Consider the following 22,179-nt stretch of genomic DNA (forward strand, 5'->3'; position numbering starts at 1 on the left):
ACCACTCCCTCTTGTCTCTCTCTCTCAACTGGTTTGTGGAGCTGCCAGTCCAGTCCCTTATAAACATTCTAGTGTTCTGATGGTGGTTATTCATCCTCTTTAACGGCTCCGTTAAATCTCACAGCAAATGGAAGGCCACTGTCTCTGCAGCCCACGGCTCGGAGAAAAAGAAAAGACCAGAACCCCGTTACAGTACTTTGACTTCAGGGCGAGAAACAAATCAGCGTTGCCTCACATCACGATGCAGGTTGCAACACTGCCACGGCACAGTAACGTAGCTGTAAAATGTGTGAGGGTGTGTGGTGTGGTGAGTGTAAATCGCACATCATTCAAACGTGCGATTCGCAGTTGCAACTGAACGCGTGTTTAAATGCGCACAAAGGCACTGGCACACCCACACAGAAACACTAACATCATATCAGTGCCAGTGAACTTTCCACTACACATTTAACAGACTTCACAACAACAAAGGCGCAAAGCATCCATATCTTTCCCGGGTGGTTGAGTAACTCAACCATAAAAACAGCCTCATTGCGGGATCCCGGCATTTCCTCATGCCGCCTGCTATCTTTCTGGTATGTTCCCTATTACAAATGGTTTACAGTGAGTTGAAGTGTTGTATATTCTGCTACAGCTGCGTGCAGAGGCAGCAATAGGGCTCTTTAATAAACCTGCCCGCCTATTTGTTTTGGATGCAAGTCAGTGTTTATTTAAATATTTACGTGACTCCATTCGTTACAGCATTATTGAAAAAGCGCTGCTGTGGCCAGGCTCACTTGAAGGGGTGAGGAATGTGTAAGTGGTGGCATGAAGACACAAAAAAAATCACCCTTTTATTTCTACACATACTCCTCTAACACTACAAACTGCATGGTTGCTCTTTCTTCCAGATGTGCTTTAAGAAGACCTCTAACAGGAGGAAAACTCAGTCAGACTCTGATGCCTCTGGCAACATGTAAAGCAAGAAGAAAATAACAAATTTCACTACATAAGTGATAATGACACAGTAATGCAAACCAATTTTCACTTTATTCGGTAAAAAGAGCTGAAGACTTGTGCCAGATCGACCATGATAAAAGCACATAAAGAATTGCAACAGCACATGTTCTCTCGGTGACATCAGGAACCCTTGAAACATCTCATGTAAAAAGCAAAACAAAAAAAAACCCCATCTCAGCTCAGTGCCCAACCTCCTCCCATTCCTCTCTCATCCTCTGTCACTAAACCCCCTCTAGCCCCTCAACTAATCCACACTACATCTGATGAAACACAGCTCAACCCCAACTTCCCTCTTCGCTCCTCTCACTTCAACCTCAGGTCCCACGGCCAACATCCACAGTGCATAATACCCTTATCATTCATGAAAGCAGCAAAGGGATACATAAGGACACATATATTCCCCACAGACCATTCAGTCTGTCATGGAAGCTGGGGAGAGGCTTGTATGGGCTCATCAGTGTGTGGAGGCAAAAGACGTTCCAGCGTAGCAAGTAGGGTCCCCTCAAGACTTCGACCATTCTTCTACGAGAGGTGGGGGTTTCTATCTCATTATTCCTCCTCCTTCTTGTTTTCTTTCCCCACTCCAACCATCATTACCTTGATAAATTATTGACTTTACGAGAAAAATTAAACTATATAAATAACTCCACAATGAAAATATTATCCCCTTCTGAAAAGCAAACAGCAGCCAATAAAAACCCGCCTGACTTCCATCAGGCTACTTGGGCTTGGATTATAGTAATGTATGACTGCGTAGTTCTGCCTCAAGTCTTCGCATCAGTTTCCTCTCGCTCTTATAGATTTGTGTATGCATGTGTATATTAGTTTCTCTCTAAAATATATTCATATACGTCTTTCCATAATATATATTTCTAAGCCATGTGTCTTTGCAAAGTTCCAAACCTCCTTTTTTGTCGATGCTTCACGGTTGAGATCACAGAAAAGCCATCAGTGCTAGAACGTTTTTGTGAGCAGCACGACCCTGACCATAACCTGATATTTGTCCTACCTTGCAGATTAACAGCAAGTGCAAATGTTTCCATTTTGTCTCTTTTTTTGTCCTTCCAGTAAACAAGATAATTACATTTAATCCCATCATGCAGACCACAAGCAGACAGGAACAAAGACAACAGTTCTCATTCCAACCTTTAGGAAGCACAGCCAGATAGGAAAGGTTTCTCAGCAAATGAAGTATGTTCTCAGAGTGCCAACAGCTAATTTTAGGATTGAAGCAAAAAAAAAAAAAAAAAGGCGGTGAGATCATTACTCTGGTAGATGTTAGAGAACAATAAGAAGCTCGGGACTTGGGAGGCTCGTGATCAGAAACACGGTGCTGCTGCCAACAAGAACATTCATTAGGGACAAATAAAGAAAATACTTAGAGGCTAGTTTTATGTGAACCAATTTGTGGCGTAATTGTGCGGGCAGACAGAAATCGACCTCAAACTGTGGAGAAATGACTTGTTTTCAAAATCGTCTTTCCACGGCCTTTCTTGTCGGATAATCGCACAAAAACAACTGTTAACACTTCTGTGATGATGTTACTAAGCAACATTCAAACAAACCTGTGATGTGAATTGACCAGAATATTTTGTTGGGCCATATAATGTAACCAGTAACAAAATGAAACAAAAAAAAAAACGTGCTGACTGACAGAAAAACCAACCATATAACTGTAAAAAACAAAACAACAACAAACAAACAGCCATTCGTAAAGTTAAACTAGTTTAAAGTTTCATCGTATAAAGAGTTTTTGAGACGATGTGATTTTCTTTCACCGAGACACAGGCTTTAAATCCAAGTCTCTGTCATCCACCAGAAGTGGCTTCAGTCCAACTGAGCCTGAACTGGTTGTGAAAGTCAGCGGTGTCTTATAACACGTGCCCTGTATATTTAACATGTGTAATGACCAAAACCAGAGAGGAAGAGAGAACGGTTGAAATATTGTGTTGCCAGATAGACCCGAGTGCTTGTGGGTTATGAGTTTCAAGCCGGGCAGGCCCGGTCCCAGTATGATATCACCTTGCCCTCAGTGCTTTAGGGGAAATGATCTGCAGAGAACTGGTTCTGTGTGTCTCTGTACATTTGCCTACACATTAACAGGCACCTTCCAAAAGCCGGCAGGAAAGTCCCCCTTGATTACTATGAAACTGTAGCTAGGCTCAGTGTGGTAACAAAACAACATAACACTCTCTTTAAATCATAAAAGTGCCAGGCATGCATTCAAATAACCAATTGGAAGCAGGGACATCTAGCTAGTACAATTGTTCTGAGGAGGCTTTGAACTGCTAAAAGCTCTAAAAATGATTTTCGTTTAGTGGATTATGATTTATTCTTTTTAATTCCCTAAGGTGATTTTGTGGGAAAATCAATAGCTCCAGTGGAAAACTATGATAATCAATAGGCACAGACATAGACTCCACTTGCCAATTTATGATCAGGCGGAACAAAACAAGGCTCCATCTCAGTATTCCATATATCCAGCACTCTGGGTCATTTAATCCTGTGATAATATTTCAATCTAGCACACTTTTGACATGCAAGCTATTAGCTTATATCTTCAAAATGACCACTTGAACGCAAGTTTATCACACACACCGTGGGCTTTCTAAGGTCTCAGAGAAGCAGCCCAGCAGAGGTTGGGAAGCACAATTTCACAGAAAATCTTCTTTGCATTACATTTGCAGCTTCTACAGATGCTTTCTGGAAACGAATCATCTTGTTTTTCCCACTGTGTTTCAATAAGGTGTAAAACAGCAGCGTCGAGGCACCTGGAGCTCAAGACTCGAGGGAAACCTGAAAGAAGTACCCTGGATCTTATGTGTACTACTAAATCCTAACACTCCCACTAGGAAAAGAACCTCACCCATCTTTCCTCTGTTTACCTAAACAAATGACCCTGAGTCCCCTGAGAAAATATATGCCAGCAACTAAATTGGACCTTGTCACATAGCCAGACATTTACTTGGAATCAGGTTGAAACAAGGACATTTGAACTATCAAGTAAATGCCAAATGATAATTTAGTAAAAAGATGGAAAAAAAAAAAGGGGGGGGGATAACTTGGACCATTTCAATTCATTTCTTCTAAACGCTATTTCTCAGCACATTTATTAATTTGCCTGAAATCCTTGCTCTGTCATAACTGATGAAATTAAGTTCAATCAATATCAATCAACAACAGTCATTTCTCTACAACTATATTCGAATCAGCTCTATCCTTCAGCAAATCATTATGGCTTATTGAATCAATCCAAGCTAAACAGCTGGACTGGATGTCGTGGGGTAAACACGCAGCAATTACAAATACATTCTGAAAGAAAAAAAAATGCATCGCAACATTCAATAAGGCAAAATGGCTTTGACATGAAATGCATCATGCTGACACGGAAAAGAAGACAGTTTTATATCCAGCTTAAAGTCAACTTGGTATAAACACAGCACGCAAACATGCTAAACTAATAGGACTGAAGGACTAACCATGAACAGTGATTGTTTGTTTGTTTCTTTGCCTAAAAAACAAACAAATGTGAGAGCTGCTTAAAGATCCCGGTGCTTCTTAGTGCTCTCCATGCATGGTAAAACAATTCATAAATCATCTTTAGAGAACCAAACTCCAACCACAACATGCTAGATGTCGACAGCTCTGATGGGGAAGAAGCCCTGGTAAGAAAGCTTTACGCAGAAAAATACAAATTACGGTTCATTTAGTTCAGCTGTGTACAGTTACAGGGTTAACGCACGTCGGTTCTATTTTGGGGTGGATTTTAACTAATGTCCCAACAAACAGGACTTTCCACAAGATTTCAGCATTAAAAAAACATTAGTCTAAGCAGGACTAAATATCAGTGCAGATCTGTTTACAGATCAGGTATCTGCAGCAGGTATTTACCCCATGATCATCAGCCAAGGAATATTAGAAATTAACATCCCATTTATCAGCCCCCAAATGAATCCCAGGAACAACTAATCAAGAGAAACGAGGCAGAACACAGTCTTAGTTTATGAACCTATGTGCATCAAGTTTCACCACAATCCAACAGGATGTCAGGAGTTCACATCTGTCTTTACGCGGCCATGACGTCCAGTCATTTTTTTCTACATACACAGAAACAAAACTGTAAAATGTGGAAAGAAGGCATTGTTATTGTGTAACTAGGTACAAGTGGAACTGGAGGAGTGGGATGAAATCAGCAGAGTACCTGCTGTGATGTAAAAGTCCCTCCAGTGCTGAGCTGTGGTCTATCAAGATCTTATAACCGTAGGGAAGCGTATTATTTCACCATGATTGAAACCACAAGGGCGAAATGACTCGGCCATTTTCTTCTTCTGATTGGTTGCGGAAACAATTTGTAACTTTTCATTACATCTTCTCCTGTAACACCACAGCAATTTCCAGAAAAGATGCTATTCATTTGCTTACAAGCTCCACTCCAGCGTGGAGAACTGGAGCGGGGGCACCGAGGGCTACATTTTAATAAAATGCAGTATGAGCACCTGGTTACTAATGTCTTGTTTTCACTTCACAAGAGAAATATTTGGATAGGAAAGAGCATGAGTCTAAAAAGTATATGTTTGAATAACTAATGGAGCCCAACAATTAGATGCCATATACAAATGTTGTGTGTCTAACAGTAAACACACCCACATGCAGAATTTGTGGCCAGATTTCCAATCCACTTAACATTTCATAACAACCAAAATACTACGTGTGAAAGCACCAGCGTTTGAGTGTTGTCAGTTCTAAAATCTGGTCTTTTATCGACTATTTTCAAAAACCTGATGGTGGATGGGATGTCAAAAACAAGACAGAAAAGATGAACAAAGGAAAAACAATTACAAAAAAGAGGAAAATAAACTGAAATAAAGTCGCCCGGTGAAAAATAACTTCACAGACAGAAAAACAAAAACTTAGATAGAAAGAGAGACGACCAGTCAAAGAGACAGAAAACACACTGACGGACAGTTTACTCCAGTCAGCGAGTGTTGCTGACAAACTACAGTCTGATGTTACTTAGTATGGAGTGTTGGAGCCAAGCTGATTATTTACTGACAATCCTCTAATGAGACAATATACTGGAATGTGAGTAAGCAAAGATGCTTCTTTGTGGAAAAGCCATTAGTCTAGTTTGTGAAAAACATGGACCAGAGGGGAAATCAGGAGGAAACGGCGGCATGACCTTTCAGCTGTGAGCTCTTTAAACAAGCTAGGAGACAACCCTCATGGCCTTTGTTTAAACTCTGAAATGTCAAAGGAGCATTTTTTTCTATCTAAACACTTGACATGGGAGAAAGTTATACACATCCAAAGCTTTTTGCAGCTACAGAGATGACTTCACCCAAAACAGACACTTATCACTCCTGCTGGGAAAACGTTTCCCAGGGACTTAAAAAAAAGAAAGAAAGAAAAACGTTGAACGACTTGCTTATTTCCCCTGACTCATCACTGTGATGCTTTAGTAGAATTATGTAACAGTGTTTAAAGGAGCCTAAACACAGTGAGAGTCAACAAAGTACAGACTATGAAGAGGTTTTCATATTAATTAGAACGGACGGACAGACAGACATTAGGGGTGCAACAATACTCGTATCGATATTGAACCGTTCGATACAGTGCTTTCGGTTCGGTACGCATATGTAACGAACAATACAAAATTTTTTATTTATTTTATCAATTTTTAATCCGACGATGCTGTCTGTGTGGAGCGCTCAGTGGATCTGCGTTCGACTCCGCCTAGGCTGCACTGTCGAGTGCAGATCCACTGAGTGCAGCACAAGCTAGCAAGACAGAAGCTAAGCTCGTTGCAACATGGCAACTGCCTCAACGGTACCCGAAATTGAACCTCCCCCACCCTCATTCAGATCTGGCGTTTGGAACTATTTTGGTTTTCATGTGACATATGACCTTGAAGGTAAGCGCGTAAGCGTGGACAAAAGTAAAACAGTATGTCGGATGTGCCACGCAATGCTCAATTACATTGGTGGGAACTAGTGTGTTAGCAGGTTAGCTCGTTAACGTGTTGACGCCGTCCAGCCCCACGCACGGGGCGATCCGCGGTAGCTCGTTAACGGAGATTTGCCGCGTTATGGCGTTAACGTCATTTTAACGAGATTAACGCTGACAGCACTAGTAGGAACACAACGAATATGACTGCACATTTACGCCGACATCATCCTAGTGCAAAGACAAGTGGAAGCAGACAAAAACAACAAGCACGCATGCTACAAACTTTACCCGAGTCATTTAGACAGCCGTTAGCACATGATTCTCCTTATGGGGACCTGATATGTTTAATATGCTGCTGAGAATATAGCCCAGAAGAAGCGTATAGTATAGCTTTTATTTTGGAAAGAGCCATTTCTCTGTAATAAACTCTCTTTTCCAAAGATGAGTGATTTCTCGATCAGATTTTTTTTTTTTATTACTTTGTTGTTTCAGCAACATTAAATTTAAAAACTGTACTTTTGAGTTAAAATATATATTTATAATTTTAATAAATGACAAATTAAAAAGGCATGAACATTTTTTTGTATCGAAAAAATATCGAACCGTGACACCAAAGTATCGAACCGAACCGTGAATTTTGTGTATCGTTGCACCCCTAATATATAGATAGATGGATGCTGATAACCTCTTTACCTGTCCTAATACCACCAGCAATAACCTAACATCTGATACTGTTGGTGTACTTTGCAGAAATAATAAACCCAGTAGGCATTTTCAAGAAAAGATTCATATTCCTTTCTGTCTGTCCCATCTATGCATCTTTTACCAAAAGTTTCAGAGGTACCTGCTTAGGACAACAGCTTTATGGATTATGGAAGAATCATGCACACACACACACACACACTCCTTGTGTGTGTGTGTGTGTGTGTGTGTGTGTGTGTGTGTGTGTGTGTGTGTGCACTGACAAATCCATGTACTCTGCAGACTTATGTATGTGCAGCAAATATGTTTTTTTCTGAAAAGGGGGTCCTGGAAAGTGGAAAACTGGCATAGAGGGAGGCTACACATAGCCAAGCCACTCATCTCTTCTGGGCATGAAGAACCACAGTAGTACTACCAGAAGAGAAAAACAGAGGATGACATGTCTGGAGATGTGGTGTCCTGAGAAACGGGTTCACTCAGGTGTCAGCACATTGTAGCATGTTATGTAACAACATAGCAGCTTAAATTCAGTCCATACAAACAACATTACTACTATTAATATACCAATGAGAAACAGCTAAATTAAAACACTGAATTTAGTGACATGTGGCATAGCCTGTTTCCGTTACGTGCATGACTTAAAGTCATGTATGATATGCATTTGCCAGTGCAATCATTCATTATATAAAAAAGCACATACTAGAATTGGTCAACCTACCTGTCACAGTCTTAGTTTTGACTGGGCTGCTGGCATAGTCTGAGGCCTGATTGGAAGATTGTTTGACCAGTGGTGTGCTCCCTACTGACACCTCGTCCTCTCTCCTCTTGGCCAAAGGAACTGCACCAGGATTCTGCAAGGACATCAAAGCATGAGCACCTATACGGCCATGGACAGGAAAATGCTGCGAATGTAAAGTACGAAGTTATTCACTTCTTGAAGGGAACAATTGAGACTGAGATTTAGTCAGCTCTCAAGATCTCTGTTAATCAGGAAAAACAATAAATAATGCAACTAAAGACAGAGATACAGGCAGAGAGAGAAAAAGAAAAATGCAGTGGAACACAAAACCGGACTCCAAGACCAACAAGGACTAGTGACAGCTCCCTGCTTTTTTTAAGCAGTCTCCCATGCAGGCCAAACACACACACTCACACACTGCTGTCAGTGAGATGACTGAAAGACAGAGGAGTGGAAGGTTGTTCTGAAATAAAGAAACCCCATTAGCATCGGCCAGCCAATACCAATCGGCTATGATGCAGCTGCACAAGGCCTCAGGCCAAACACGTACTGCAGCCTGTGTAAACATGCACGCACACACGCACACACACACACAGCTGCTTTTCAGTGACTAGGTTGGGACCCAAATGCTGGTTGTGGTTAAGATTAAAAACGCCCCCCCTAAATTACATTAGCAATTGAAGCTACTGACTAAAGTATGATGCCAAATCTTTTCTAGGTTCTTGAAACTTTGGATAGAGTAAAGAAAATACTGCAGGTTCATTGCCCAAAGTAGTGTTTGACTAGAAAATTCTCTGTGTTGACAATTAGATCTTTCAGATCGCTCTCCTTTGTATACTTACAAACTTATACCCACGCGCCTCCTCCACTGTTAATGTTAATCATTTCTTCAATACTCTCATTTGTCTTCTCATCAGCCTTACTTCCACTTTGGCTTTCTCTATGAAGTCAAAAGTTCTACTTGCACACCTGTCACACAACATGAACTTCCTTCTCTCTTTGTCCATACCTCAAAATGCCCCCCTGCTAGTCCTGATTTCCTTATTTTCCAGCATTTCCTGTCATCTCGACCCAAACCAGTCAGTGTCCTTTCCACTGTCCTTCACATGCTGTTGACCTTCAGATACAGGCCTTGTCTAATCCAGCAAGGCCTTGAGAAGTGGCCCTGACAGGCAACTGAGGTAGACATTCATACAGAAACACACACACACTGGCTGCAGCATGTCTACATAGACACACACCAGCCCATGTTGTGTATCCTTCACATTGGCTGTAGTTCAACTCATAACATGTGTTCACCCCCTTACAGTAACAACCTCTAGCACATGGAGCTGGTGCAGTTAACTCCTGCTCTTTGTTGAATACAGACTTACATCTTTTAAAACTGCAAGGGGCATAAAACAGAGCAACTCAATGGGGGAAAAAAAGCATAATATATTCATTGACAATATATATATTTATGTGGCTTTATGGGGTGAAGCTGTGCTATATCCCAGGCAATCACACCAAGAATGTCTATAAGTGTGCATGAAATGTGTGCACAGAACATTCAATGTCCATAACCATCACTACGACCCTGTCAAATAAACAGAGAGAGACTGGATGGAAGACAGGGAGCAGAACACATGGAAAAAGGTAGCTGGGAAAGAGAAGGCGAGTCTGAAGGAGGAAGAACTACAGACATTTACATCCACTTCAGTCGATTAACTAAACTAAGTGTGTGAGTGCCAGCAGTTTACAAATGCACATTACAAACGCCTGTATAAAGGTGGAGTTCCTTATGAGGATGGTAGTTTACTTACTTAGGTTACATTGACTGTAATCTGTGCAGAACGCAGATTACAATGGCACCAACTATGTATTTGTCCACCAAATGGACATAGAAATAACATTTCAAGATAAAGTAGAGCTACAAGAGGTGTTTGTAGCTGTTCACATTTTTGAGTAACAACCCCAATAATGCTCAGATTATGGCAGACAGATTCTATATCCTCTCTTGTCCAAGAATACCTCGGGATCCAACTCAAGAAGGAGTTCCAAAACATTGCTGCTCTAATTATTTTATTATATCTTGCTTAACTTTTATTTATACAGGTAGTCCAATTAAGATTCAGTGTCTCATTTACAAGAGAGACCTGTGTTTCCCAGCATTACTAGTTGGCTGTGCTCTTGTTGTGACTTCAGATAAGCAACAGAAAATAGATGGCTAAACTGACATTAGGCCTGGAAGAGAAACTGACAGCCTGTCTGAGAAGAGACTGGATCAAGTACCTGTTGCTGTTGTCTGCTGCTCGCTCTGTGAGGTTGATACAAAAGCCATGTGCAGAAGATTGGGTCCACATTGATAGCTATTCCCTGGACACTGACCAGCAGGACTGCACCTGGAAAAAACACATACAGAATCAGAGTTTTAGTAATATAACACAGAAGACAAAGACAATCAAACCAATGATAAATTGCTATGTTCCAAAAAAAATAAAATAAAAGACAGCAAAGTATATCGTCTACATCTGTTTGCTTTTACAAAATGAAATTTGCTGGAGACCAGTTGTTTGACAGCGCTCAAGCCATTTTTTGAAGATGTTTGACTTCAGCAATCAATATGACCTAGTCAACAGAATCCAGACTAATGTGGAGACTATGCGAACATGGACAAAGTTCTAATACTGCAAACTTCTGCAAAGTAAAAGGAATACTGATGTGCAATCAGTGTAAGATAATATAATCAGCAAGTTAAAGTGGCTTGAAGTGAATCTTCTCACACTGAGTGTCAGGTTCCTCCACTGATGTACATAATGCAGTCCAAATGAACTGCTGGTGGGTATCGAGCCCGCTTGCTGGAGTGCAGCGAGGAGGACAGTTTGTTTCAATTGCGCTGTTCAAAGTGGTATCAAGCTAAGCCAAGAATAACATTTTCTTTTGATAAATTTCTATGAAACTCAAGACTTTCTCTGGGTTTTGGTTTACTCTTAAATAATAATCTTTACCAACAATAAGCGGACCCTGAGGTAATGCATTAGGATCCTATCAATAATGATTCCCATGCCGGCAGGATTAGCATAAGGTCTCTGGCGTGCCGTGAAACGTCCCAGCATGACGATGGGAGGATGTTTCAGCTCTAGAAGGACTTTCAGCAGTTTAAGAGAGCTTTGGACAAGACCCGAGTCTTCTGTTTCAGGCCCTGAGGCAAGGTTGCGTGTGTGTGAGTGTGTGTGTGTGTGTATGTTTATATTTCACCTCCAACAAAGCTTGATTACCTGCTGCTTTGCCTAACATTTTAGTGTCTCCAAAGCATGAACAAAGTTGAATTAGAACCACCCATTCCCCAGCATTTGTGTGCTCACTCACACACACACACACACACACACACACACACACACACACACACACACACACACGGACACATTTTTGTTACACTAACTTTGCAGCTTGGCAGAAACAACTCCCTCTTCCATTATTCCTGTGAACAATACAAATAAAACTGTTCTAATTTGCTGCACTTTTACAACATTTAGTGATTTATAGCCTGTGAACTTGTGTATGCGTGCGTGTGTTTGCAGTGCAAAGTAAAAGTGCATGAGAGCAATGCGAAATGTCTTTGTGTTCATACTGTCAAATATGTGGCCGTGTGTGTATGCAAGGTGTGAAAGCTTTAAAACGTACATCCACAATATAGTATTTTATAGTGTATGCACAAGTCAATACTAGGCTTTGTGCGTATAATTATTATTCACTGGGTGCAATTTTATTCCTCAACCATGATTTATTACTAGTATACAATCCTTTCTGGGCAAAGGGGAAACATTCTCCTTGGATAAAGTCAAACTGACTCAGAGTTCTTCCTCTATTGCTTCATCTATGCATCCATCTTCCATCAACTCCATCCCAGTGTTTTCACTGTTTCCTCATCCACCTCTCTCCCCCTCCTGATGAGGAATCATAACCTCAGTCCTGTGGCTTGAACTTCTATACCACACTGTGGCTTCTTAATAGGCTCTGGCTGTGGCTGTAGTTCTGGGGCCCAACTCAAGTGGTTTTGCTGCAGCTCAGAACAGCATGAGCTGTATAGGACCCAGAAGGCTGGGAGCGAGATGAAATGTGAAGATGTACTTAAGACCCTAAATCATGGTCTATAAGATGGACTAGCACATTTAGCTGAAATCATTCATGACTACATAAGTCATCTAACACAGCAGATTAATTGTGTATGTAACATTAAAAGGATAAATTTTTTTTAAAAACTGCACCCATAGATTCATTTTAAAGCGATCACTTGACACAACTGAATTTTCATAAAAATGCCTGTGAGCCAGAGGAACCAGAATTTCACCCTATGCCAGATTCAGTAGAAAAAGCAGAAATAAACTCAAATAAGTTTTCATTACTTATCAGATGAACTCCGTTGTCAGCTCCAGTTTTCCAGTTTGGCTGCTTAAATACCTGCTGTGAATCCCACAGCGTTTTCAGTGTTACGTCAGCAGCTGAAATCTTACTGTGGTTGTGCGTGATGTCTGCTTGGCATCTGTTCAGGACAGCCATGATCATGTCCATACATCACAGCACCACTCAAAAACCTCTCTTTTTAAGACTAACAGAGCAAACAATACTCTCCCCCCCACCTGCCAGTTTGATGGTGACACAGAAGTAAAATATGTGTTGACCTTGCTGCTGAGGCTTTGAAGACCCAAGGCTTTACAATACACACGGTGTTCTTGTTTCATCATTGTGTTGACATAACTACCAGAGAGTGGCACCTTCTTTGAAGCACGCAGGACCATGAAACGGCCCGGGGTGCTTAGAGGGTGACCTCGGCAGCAGGCTAACTGTTGTTTTTCCTCCACTCTAACAGGGTGGCATAAGGGTAATTACAAAAAGTGATGACAATGATTACAAAGGTGTTTTTCTTACTTCCCAAATGAATCTTCAAGAAAACACCTCAAAACTCCTCAGTGGCCTAGATTCTGAAAATACATACAACCGCAAAATGTACACGCAGACGTCTGTGAAGACACACTTACCTTGACTAAACCACAGTGGGCCTATTAATGTCAAAAGTGTTTTTTTTCTTCAGTGGCTTAAGACCAGTTGAGTTAAAAGTCAGCATAAGGGTGTTGGTGTTGTCTTACTGCTGCCTAGCATCAGGTCTCACACAGCCTGAAGCTACATTTAAGTAGCCCTGACTGAGAGAAGGCCTCTAACGTTTAAGCCCCGTCTATGTTCTTGTCAGTCTCTGTATTTATGGATCTAAAATCCCACTAAACCTTCAGCCACGCATTTTTACATCTTCATAGTTTTTTTTTTTTAATCAGTCCACTTAGTTTATAGATCGACTTCTCTGAATATAAAATCTGCTTTTGTTCAGTCACTGCAACCATGAAATTTAATCAACAGGGAGTGGTTAGGTCAGTGCAAGTTCAAAACCAAGTCCCACAATGGAGACCAAAGCCCTGATTGGGGGTTGCAGAGGGCACAGCCTCTCAACTACAGGGCAATGACCCCCAACATCAGAGTAACAGACAGGCAAGGTGGGAGGTGCTCTCCAATCACCCCCCCAGGTAGACAGTGGGGGGAGGATTCATGTCTCAGCCAGCTAATCGCCCCCTCAGAATCACTTCATTGTTGGACGGGAGGCAGTGCAGGGACCCTGCGTCCAGCTTCTCCAACAGAAAATAAATAAATATAGCCCAGCCCGCATCAGCCAGATGACTTCTGACAGGTTTGGTTAATTTCGAAGCCAAGTAGCAAAACAAAACATTACGCCAGCGTGCGGGGCCTACACTGCCTTTAATTGCTTTTCCGATGAGCTCATGACTCGAAGGTGTCCTGGAGTGAGCCGTGCAGTCCGACAGGTGTTCTACTGGTGTGTGTGTCAGAGAGAGAGAGAGAAAGAGAGTTGGAGCTGCTGACACCAATGAAAAGGGACTCAGCTGTGTGTGGGTGGGTGCAAGGAACACTGTTTGCAACATGTGATTTTGCACAAGTGTTTCTGTTTGGATCCATTTCAAACGAGCTGTCCAACAGTGAACATCCCCTGTAACCACACACTATTTAGCTCTCTCACACACACGGACTTTTCTGCAGTTCCCCTGCTGAGCTCCGACCCAGCAGCCCAGGGCAATGCCGCCACAGGAGCCCAGGGGCTCAGGAAGGACACAGGCAAGTTTGACTGGAAACAGACCCTGCTCTACGGAAAGCCTGCTCTCACTCTGCGCCAATTCAGCCCGGGACTGGAAGGTGGTATATACAGTATGTGCATGTGTGTGTGTGCGCGCTTTTAATAGAATATATAAGGCTACAACCCTAAGTGGCCCAATTGCAGTAGCTTGTAGCTGACAGGCAAGACCCACCTCATAAAGGTTGACTATAGCTGTGGGTACAGTAACGGTAATAGGGAGGAAGAAACTTGTAAAGTGACTAAGCCAGCAAGAAAATCAGGAGAAGTCAGAAAGAAAAAGGTGAACAGAGGCAGAAATAAGTCTTAAAAATGAACTAAAAGAAAGACGCACATTAAAAGGAATCAAAAGACAGAAAAAGGGCGACTGAATAGATACTGAGATGCAGAACATCAGCAGAATAATGAAAACATGTAGACGATAAAAGAGTAAAATGTAAAGAAGCTAGTTTCCTAATCTTTATGATAAGTGAGTGTCTCAGTGAGAGTCGGTCAGTGTGCCTACTCGTTATTCAGTATGATTTATGGAATCACTGAAGTGCGTCTCCATACAAGCAAAGTTCTGTAAACTGGATGTAAGACATACATGTAAGTCAGGATAAGAAGTAAAATGTTTATTTATATTTTATATTTATAAAATGCATGTTTGTCTCTACATTAGGACACTGCGTCTCTCAATGAGTACGTGAATAATCATGCAGTCATGTAGTGAGTACAGGGCTCATTCAGAGAGAGAGGTCAATCCCCGTTCCCACCAGAGGCTCCTTCTATCCCATCCACTGTGTTTTGGTGAGTCATTGTTTTTAGTTATAAACCCAACATTTCTCAGGCCAGCTGTTTTGTTCCAGAAAACGGAGCATGCTGTAGCTCTGTTGTCAGGACACTTCTGGGTGGTGCCTCAGTCAACAGTAGCACACTGTCCCTGTGCATGCATGTGTATGCTTCAGTGTTAATATGCATACATTTTATTTGCATCTCGACACAAAATAGTCATTTCTAATTGTTCTTCAGAGTCTGGAGGATCTGAAGCAAATAAAGGTGCATTTCAACAAGTGAACGCAAGTGCATGTAAACTGTGATCAAGGCCACCACTCGTTTTTATCTCCAATTTAGAAAAATCTTCTGTTGGGTGCCTTAAATATAAAACAGACCACACAGTAAACAGCTGACATTTGAACATCTATAGGGCATGTTGTAGATCAGCATGATACGGTGTAGAGGTCAGATGAGGGGGTTGAAGCAAGAGAAAAACAGCAGCTCTGTAAAGCTCCAGATGTTGATAAGAAGCTCTATAGTCATACATTTCCCACTTCTACTCGACTCCTAGCCTTCATAAATCCACTTCAATGCTCACAGTGTTGAAAAGACAACCAGACACAGCACAATTGGTGCCTATATCACTACTGAAACCTAACCAGCCCTGATTTGGAGTATTCCAGCTGTTGTCTCTTTTCCTGGTCTCTCTCACCAATAGAAAATGCTTATAGTCACGACCAAATGTGACCTGGCCCTTGTCAGCAAGATAGCTAGCTTTCTTAATGAGAGACAAAACAGACTTGGTCCTGATTGCATTAATGTATCATTACCATATCCATCATGGACATACAGTGCACTGTGTGAACTCTAAATGAGCCCCAGTATAATGTAAGGGGAACAGGAGAGACACTTCTGAGCTCATTAAAATAAACAGACTTCTGCTTCTGCTGCTGCTTTCCCACAGAAAGCTTGAGTTTTGCATACTTACCTTGAAAAGTCCTTATCACTGCTATCATTTAGTTGGCTCATGGGCTTTCTCTGCAGTTCAAGCCGAGTTCTTTCAGTTTGTCATGAGGAAAGGGGGAGTAAAGCATGTTAATGTCTGCCATTAGGTGGGGTTGCTTCCAACTATTTTATATGAATTACACTAACAAATTGAAAAGGCTATTTGCAAATGGCAAAATGTTAAGTTTACGTGAAATTGCAATTATGTTATACTCTCGAGGCTAATAATGTCCATAAAAAGGAAGCATATTGCCAAGTAATGATGTAGGCCAGTCTTCATACAAATAGTAACAACCCGGGGAAAAAAAAATTGGAAACAGCCTCCATGTCAAAAACACAGCAACTCTTAATGATGCTCACAAATCAAAGTAAGCGTGAAGCTGAAAGCAATATGTAGCACAGAGCAGAAGAACTAAATAGCTTGTATGTGTACAACAAACAGCAACAACAAGAAAGTCATTTCCCAAGGAATGTGCAGGTCACCTTCAGTCCACCATCTATCCTATGGGTGTGGGTGTGTGCGTGTATCAGTTATCTGGCAGTGGGATGGCCTTTTTGTCTCTCGGTACAGAAACTGACCCGCTTTATAATCCAACTATGTTTTGGATTTGGAACAAACATCCAGATGACAAACACCCAGCTCCATCTTCTCCAGTTATTCCCCTTCAGCTCACTCCACAGCTCTCAGCCTTCTAAAGAGCAGAAAATAAGGGACAAAATGTTGCCTTTATTACTTTCAAGCCTTTCCAACTCTCTGCAGCTTAGTTTCCCCCAGTCGCTCAGCTTGGCCTCTTGTCAGTTCAGTAGACTAAGTAATGATCTCAGTGACAGATCAAAGTCTTCTGCCTAAGATCTGCGTCGCTTGGGAAGCTGGGAATGCTGCTTTTTAGAAACGGAGATTAGCACAGTAATATGTAGACGATCTTCTGTATCTGTCTGTATGTTGGTATGGCTGTCATCCATTCAGCTACTCTGAATATTTCTGTCAAGCCATTTGTCTATTTACTCCATGAATGAAGTTTAGTGCCTTTGAAATACTCTTTCATTTTGGCAGCACTTGAGGTGATAAGAGTCACTGATGAGACGTTTTTATATTACACTCCTTAGAGAATAATAAGAGAACACAGCAAGCATTAAAAAGTGTTTTCCATGGATGCTCAGTTGGTTACTGCTCATGTTGCTACTGTAATCCAAAGAAATCTGTACAGTTGCTGCCAGAAACTGTTGGGGGGTTGGGGGATTTCTTCCTGGTAAATCGTACAAAATACAACACAAACTCCTTTAGCACGCAGAAAGAAAACTGGGATTTTCTTTAGTGGATACAAATAAGTTCACTCAAGTCAATTATATGACTATTAATTTACTAAACATGTGTTTTTACAGAGAACAAATCAGCATGTTTGCCAGTGGATCGGGGCTTTGCAACAAGCAGTTAAAGTTAGTCTCAGTTCTACTTCACAGCTGCCAAGCAATCAGTGTAACACTTTGTGTTAAAATTATAATTGATCATTTATCACTTATTCTGAATACAGTCTTTATATGAAAATATGTGCTTTTAATTTATCATCATTCACTTTTATCTACTTGGAATCAGTGACATAAAAGATGTATACGCAAGTGCGTTTTCCTCTGTTCTTAACCTCAGTACTTCCCATTAGTCCAATCTTATACTTTCACTCCACACCTACAGCTGAATGATGAATATAAAAGCCGGATAGACGAATATAAAGAGAAACACGGGGTTGTTTATACAGAACAGTTAATATCTCTTAACCCCTTCTTCACTCTCTCTTTCATTAGTTTCATCTTCTGCTCCTCTTAGTTCCCCATCTGACTATCCACCCCATCCTCTTCTTGCTTGCCACAGTAGATTGAAGATTACTACTCTTAAAGACATAGTCTTAAGTGGTTGCACATTTGAACCATTTAGCAATTTGGTCTAATGGTTTCAGGATGAGCTATTTTTGCTGCTATGCAGGGTTGAATGGGTAGGGGGATGAATGGGTGTACAGTATATTGAAATGCTAGTTCTGATTGGCTGCATTTCCTTATCCAGGAGGGGGTCACTGCAGTGTCAACGCTATGAGGGATGAGCTCAAGCAGAGATAGGATGATTACAACTGAACAATTAGAAGCTAGCAGATGTTGAAAAATATTCCAAGACACGACAATAAAGTGAAGAAAAATTATATACGGCTGTTTTAGACACATGATGATGTTTTCGAACAGTAAGCTTGTGGCTAATGTGGTATACTGGGAATCTTTTTGGTTGATTATGACAGACATACTGACTATTATTCTCTCACTGGCATATAAGGTAAACCCCAAACCTTCACCCTTGCATGAAAAGACATCTAGATGACAGTAAAGACATGTAGTTTTGAGCGTGCGTGTTTCCTGGAGCATCAGAGAAATCACCTTTGGCCTGTTATTAGCCACTGCTGAATGAAGCCATGATTTGAACACTCAGCACCAACAGGAAAGTAAAGACCAAGTGTGTGTTTTGTTGTTGGAGGATGTCACTCCTGTCTGCACACACACACACTGATGAAAAAGAAGAAGTGTTTATACCCACCAGAGCCCTATTAAATACAGTCAGACATCACACATGCAGACAGGCATGTACTTTTGCACACACGCATAAATAAAGGATGCTTAAGCCACCTGCGACACAGGACTTCCAAACTACAATCAGCTGCCCTACATTAACAAACCATGGCACAAGAGCAGCGATGAATCAGCTACTCTAAACACATTTGAAATGCTCTTCAGATCAGCTTCTTGCAGACCAGTGGGAAAAATAGGGAGGGGGGAAAGATTGGGGGGGGGGGGGGGGGGGTAGCAATGAAGAAGATGAGGGTGGGAAAAGGGGACAGAGAAAGGAGATGGTGGGAGTGAAAGGAGAAAGGGAGGGAACTCAGATGAGATAACTGAGACTTTAAAGGTAAAAAAGTAGCAGCAGCAATTGCAAAATAGGCTGCTTTTATCCTTCAGCCTCAAAGCTGCAAAGGACACAGACATCTTCTTAGTTGAAAGGACACATACTCAATGTGACTAAGATCCTGGTTTATGTCTATGAACACACAACCATGCTATGGTGACAACTCATTTCCCTTGTTCTATTTGTTTTTCAGCTGATAAAAACAGACGGGATAAAATACTCTTTCTGGCCATGAGTTATCCTCCTTTTGTCTTATTTCACTGTGTGCATAGATTCAACAAGGTGCTGGAAATATTCCTCAGAGATTTTGGTCCATGTTAATATGATAGCGTCACACAGTTGCTGCAGATTTGGCACCTGCACATCCGTGATTCAAATCTCCCCGTTCTACCCAAAGATTCTTTGCTGGCTTGCGACCTGATGATTTTTGGATCATTTACGTATTGTGAAATGATTGGTTATCTTGCAGGAAGCAACCATGAAAAGATGAGGACACTGTGGTCAGGAAGGCATGGACATGGTGAGCAAGAGTACTCAGGTGGGAATGGGGCGCTTAAACAATGCTCACTTGGTACTAATAAAGGGCCCAAAGTGTCCAAAGAAAATATCCCTCACCCCATCACACCAGGAGCAGCAGCAGCCTGAACTGTTGATAAAAGGCAGGATGTGCTTTCACACTGTTTATGCCAAACTCTGGATGTTGCAGGAGAAATCCAGACTCCTCAAACAGGCAATATTGTTTTATCAAATCTTCAAATTTTTCAATTTGTTGAGCATGCAGAAAATATAGTTTCAGTTCCTGTGGCACCCAATGTTATCTTCTGCTGCTCTAGGTTTGATATGTTGTGCATTCAGCGATGCTCCTCTGCATACCTCATGCAGTAGAACATAAGGCCATTTGAGTTTTTATCAGCACAAACCATTTTCATCCAAAGAACTGATGTTCACTGCATAGTTTCTCTTTTTTAGACCCCTCCCTAGAGACAACTGCATGGGAAAATTCCAGTTTCAGAAGTTTCTGAAATACTCAGACCATTTATTATAACATTAATGTTAAAATAACTGTGATAATACAACAAGAAAACTACCTCTAAGCCATAGCTGTTCAGTATTACATGCTATGATAGCATTAGCTAAAGCAAACTTAATATAGACCAAGGTTTGGATTATTTGGATAGAATCCACACCACACATTTACTGCTCACACCAAGATTGCCAAGAAAATAGGTTGTGATATATTTTCTTGTGATACCATGTTATTGCGCAATTCACACCTTCATAAATCTTGTGGCCTTACATCGACCTGCTCTTTTCCAGATACAGTTGCAAGCCTGATAAGCTAACGAAAACAACTTTACCCCCAACTTCAACATGCCAGTGTACCCAGGGCCTGCATTTATAATAAAATGTATCATTTATATATAAATTGTTTGTATTCACACAGCCTCCTAAATCAGACATGTTCACTTGTATAATTTATGCGAACTGACCAGGACTCACTTAGCTTTTTTTAAACTTCTGTGCTGTTAGTTTCCAGGGGGAGGGGCGGTGGGGGTCATACCTGAGGGAGTAACAATTTTACATTTCAAGTTCAGAGTTCAAGATGTCTACTATTATTAGAAACCCTATGAATATGGTGGCTCAACTTTTGATTATGAGCCAGAGGAGGTTGATGGGAGCTAATGTCTAGTGGCTATTAGTGTCGGGAACGAGTCCTTTCATCTGCAGGTCTTGTATATGCTGTGAAGGGAAGAGAGCAGTGCTGGGGCTGGCTGTGTTTACTGCCTGTTTATCTAATGGGCATGTGGGGGGCTGGAAGGCCATGAGAGGTCAAACCACACACAGCGAGAGGAGCCTGGGACCCCCAGAGGACCACTCAAAGTGATGAGATTATACAACTACTGCTTGGTCTATGACTACTGCTGCACACACACATTTGTAGTAACAGTCTGGCTGACACACGCACACTTGACTCAGAGTGATGATAGTTTATTACTACTGTGTTGAGACTAAGAGCCCCAGGGGCAGGAAGATGAGTTGAGGGTTCCTGTGGACCTAAAGGCCCCCAAGGCAAAGTGAGGAAAGCACTGCTCTGAGGGGGCCAAGTATGTATGCAATATTTTTGCTTTATATCACACACACATTATAGTGCACTGAAACACATGCATAACTTACAGCGAATATTTACCTACCAGCTGTGCAGGACCAGATGCATTATTTAATCATATGAAAACCACAAATTCAAACACACAGGGGAAAAAAATAATGTGTTTACTGTGTAAAATTCAGAAAGCAGCAACCTTAATCACCAGCATCAGACTACAAGTTTAACGCTGCACGGTAAGTAAATATATGAGGGAAGTTTCTTCCATAGCAGCTTGTTATACTACTGCCACCTGCGTGATCTCAATCTTTAGTACCGGCACTTGTACAGAGGACTGCTTTGTCCCTACAAAGGGGAAAAGAGAGTTGGGGATAGTTAGAAAGTCGCTAGCAACCAGCAAATCAAAGGCAAGCAGTCTGGTTTGTTTTCTCACGGTACAGGGGCTGAGTGGAAAAAAAATTACAAAAAAAACGGCTAGATAAAATAAACCTTTAATTTGACTGAAATTGGAGGCAACAAGCACTGCTGTAAGAAAAGGCTGTGAAGTGTGATTTCTTGCGGTTTGGGTTAATCCTGATTGAGGAGCCCCTGAGTTGAAATGTCAGCAATATGAGACTAAAACAAAAATAATTACATCCAAGGTTAATGAACACAACTGCCTGAGGCAGTAGAACGAAATGAGAGGGGGCAGTGAGAGAGAAAAAGAGAAGGTTTACGAGAAAAAAAAAGATTGAGAGTACGCTAAAGAAGAAGTTTAAATTTGCTCTCATTTCTCAAAGAGAAAGGGTCAAAAACATCTTGTAGAACAATAAATT

At 41.3% G+C, this 22,179-nt stretch overlaps 1 protein-coding gene across 3 annotated transcripts in view; it reads right to left on the bottom strand.

Annotated features, from left to right (window-relative positions):
- The window catches only part of vps13b (vacuolar protein sorting 13 homolog B), a 297,453-nt gene that overhangs the window by 166,059 nt on the left and 109,215 nt on the right, over nt 1-22,179 (bottom strand). For all 3 annotated transcript variants that reach the window (XM_087847951.1, XM_087847953.1, XM_087847952.1), the window contains exons 20-21: nt 10,658-10,767; nt 8,366-8,498 (exon numbers count right to left, since the gene is read on the bottom strand). In XM_087847951.1, coding sequence (XP_087704077.1) covers nt 8,366-8,498; nt 10,658-10,767 — 243 coding nt within the window. The remainder of the gene's footprint in view (nt 1-8,365; nt 8,499-10,657; nt 10,768-22,179) is intronic.

This window comes from Neolamprologus brichardi, chromosome 11 (assembly GCF_056152115.1).
Source record: "Neolamprologus brichardi isolate AB-2024 chromosome 11, ASM5615211v1, whole genome shotgun sequence".
NCBI classification, from domain to species: Eukaryota; Metazoa; Chordata; class Actinopteri; order Cichliformes; family Cichlidae; genus Neolamprologus; species Neolamprologus brichardi.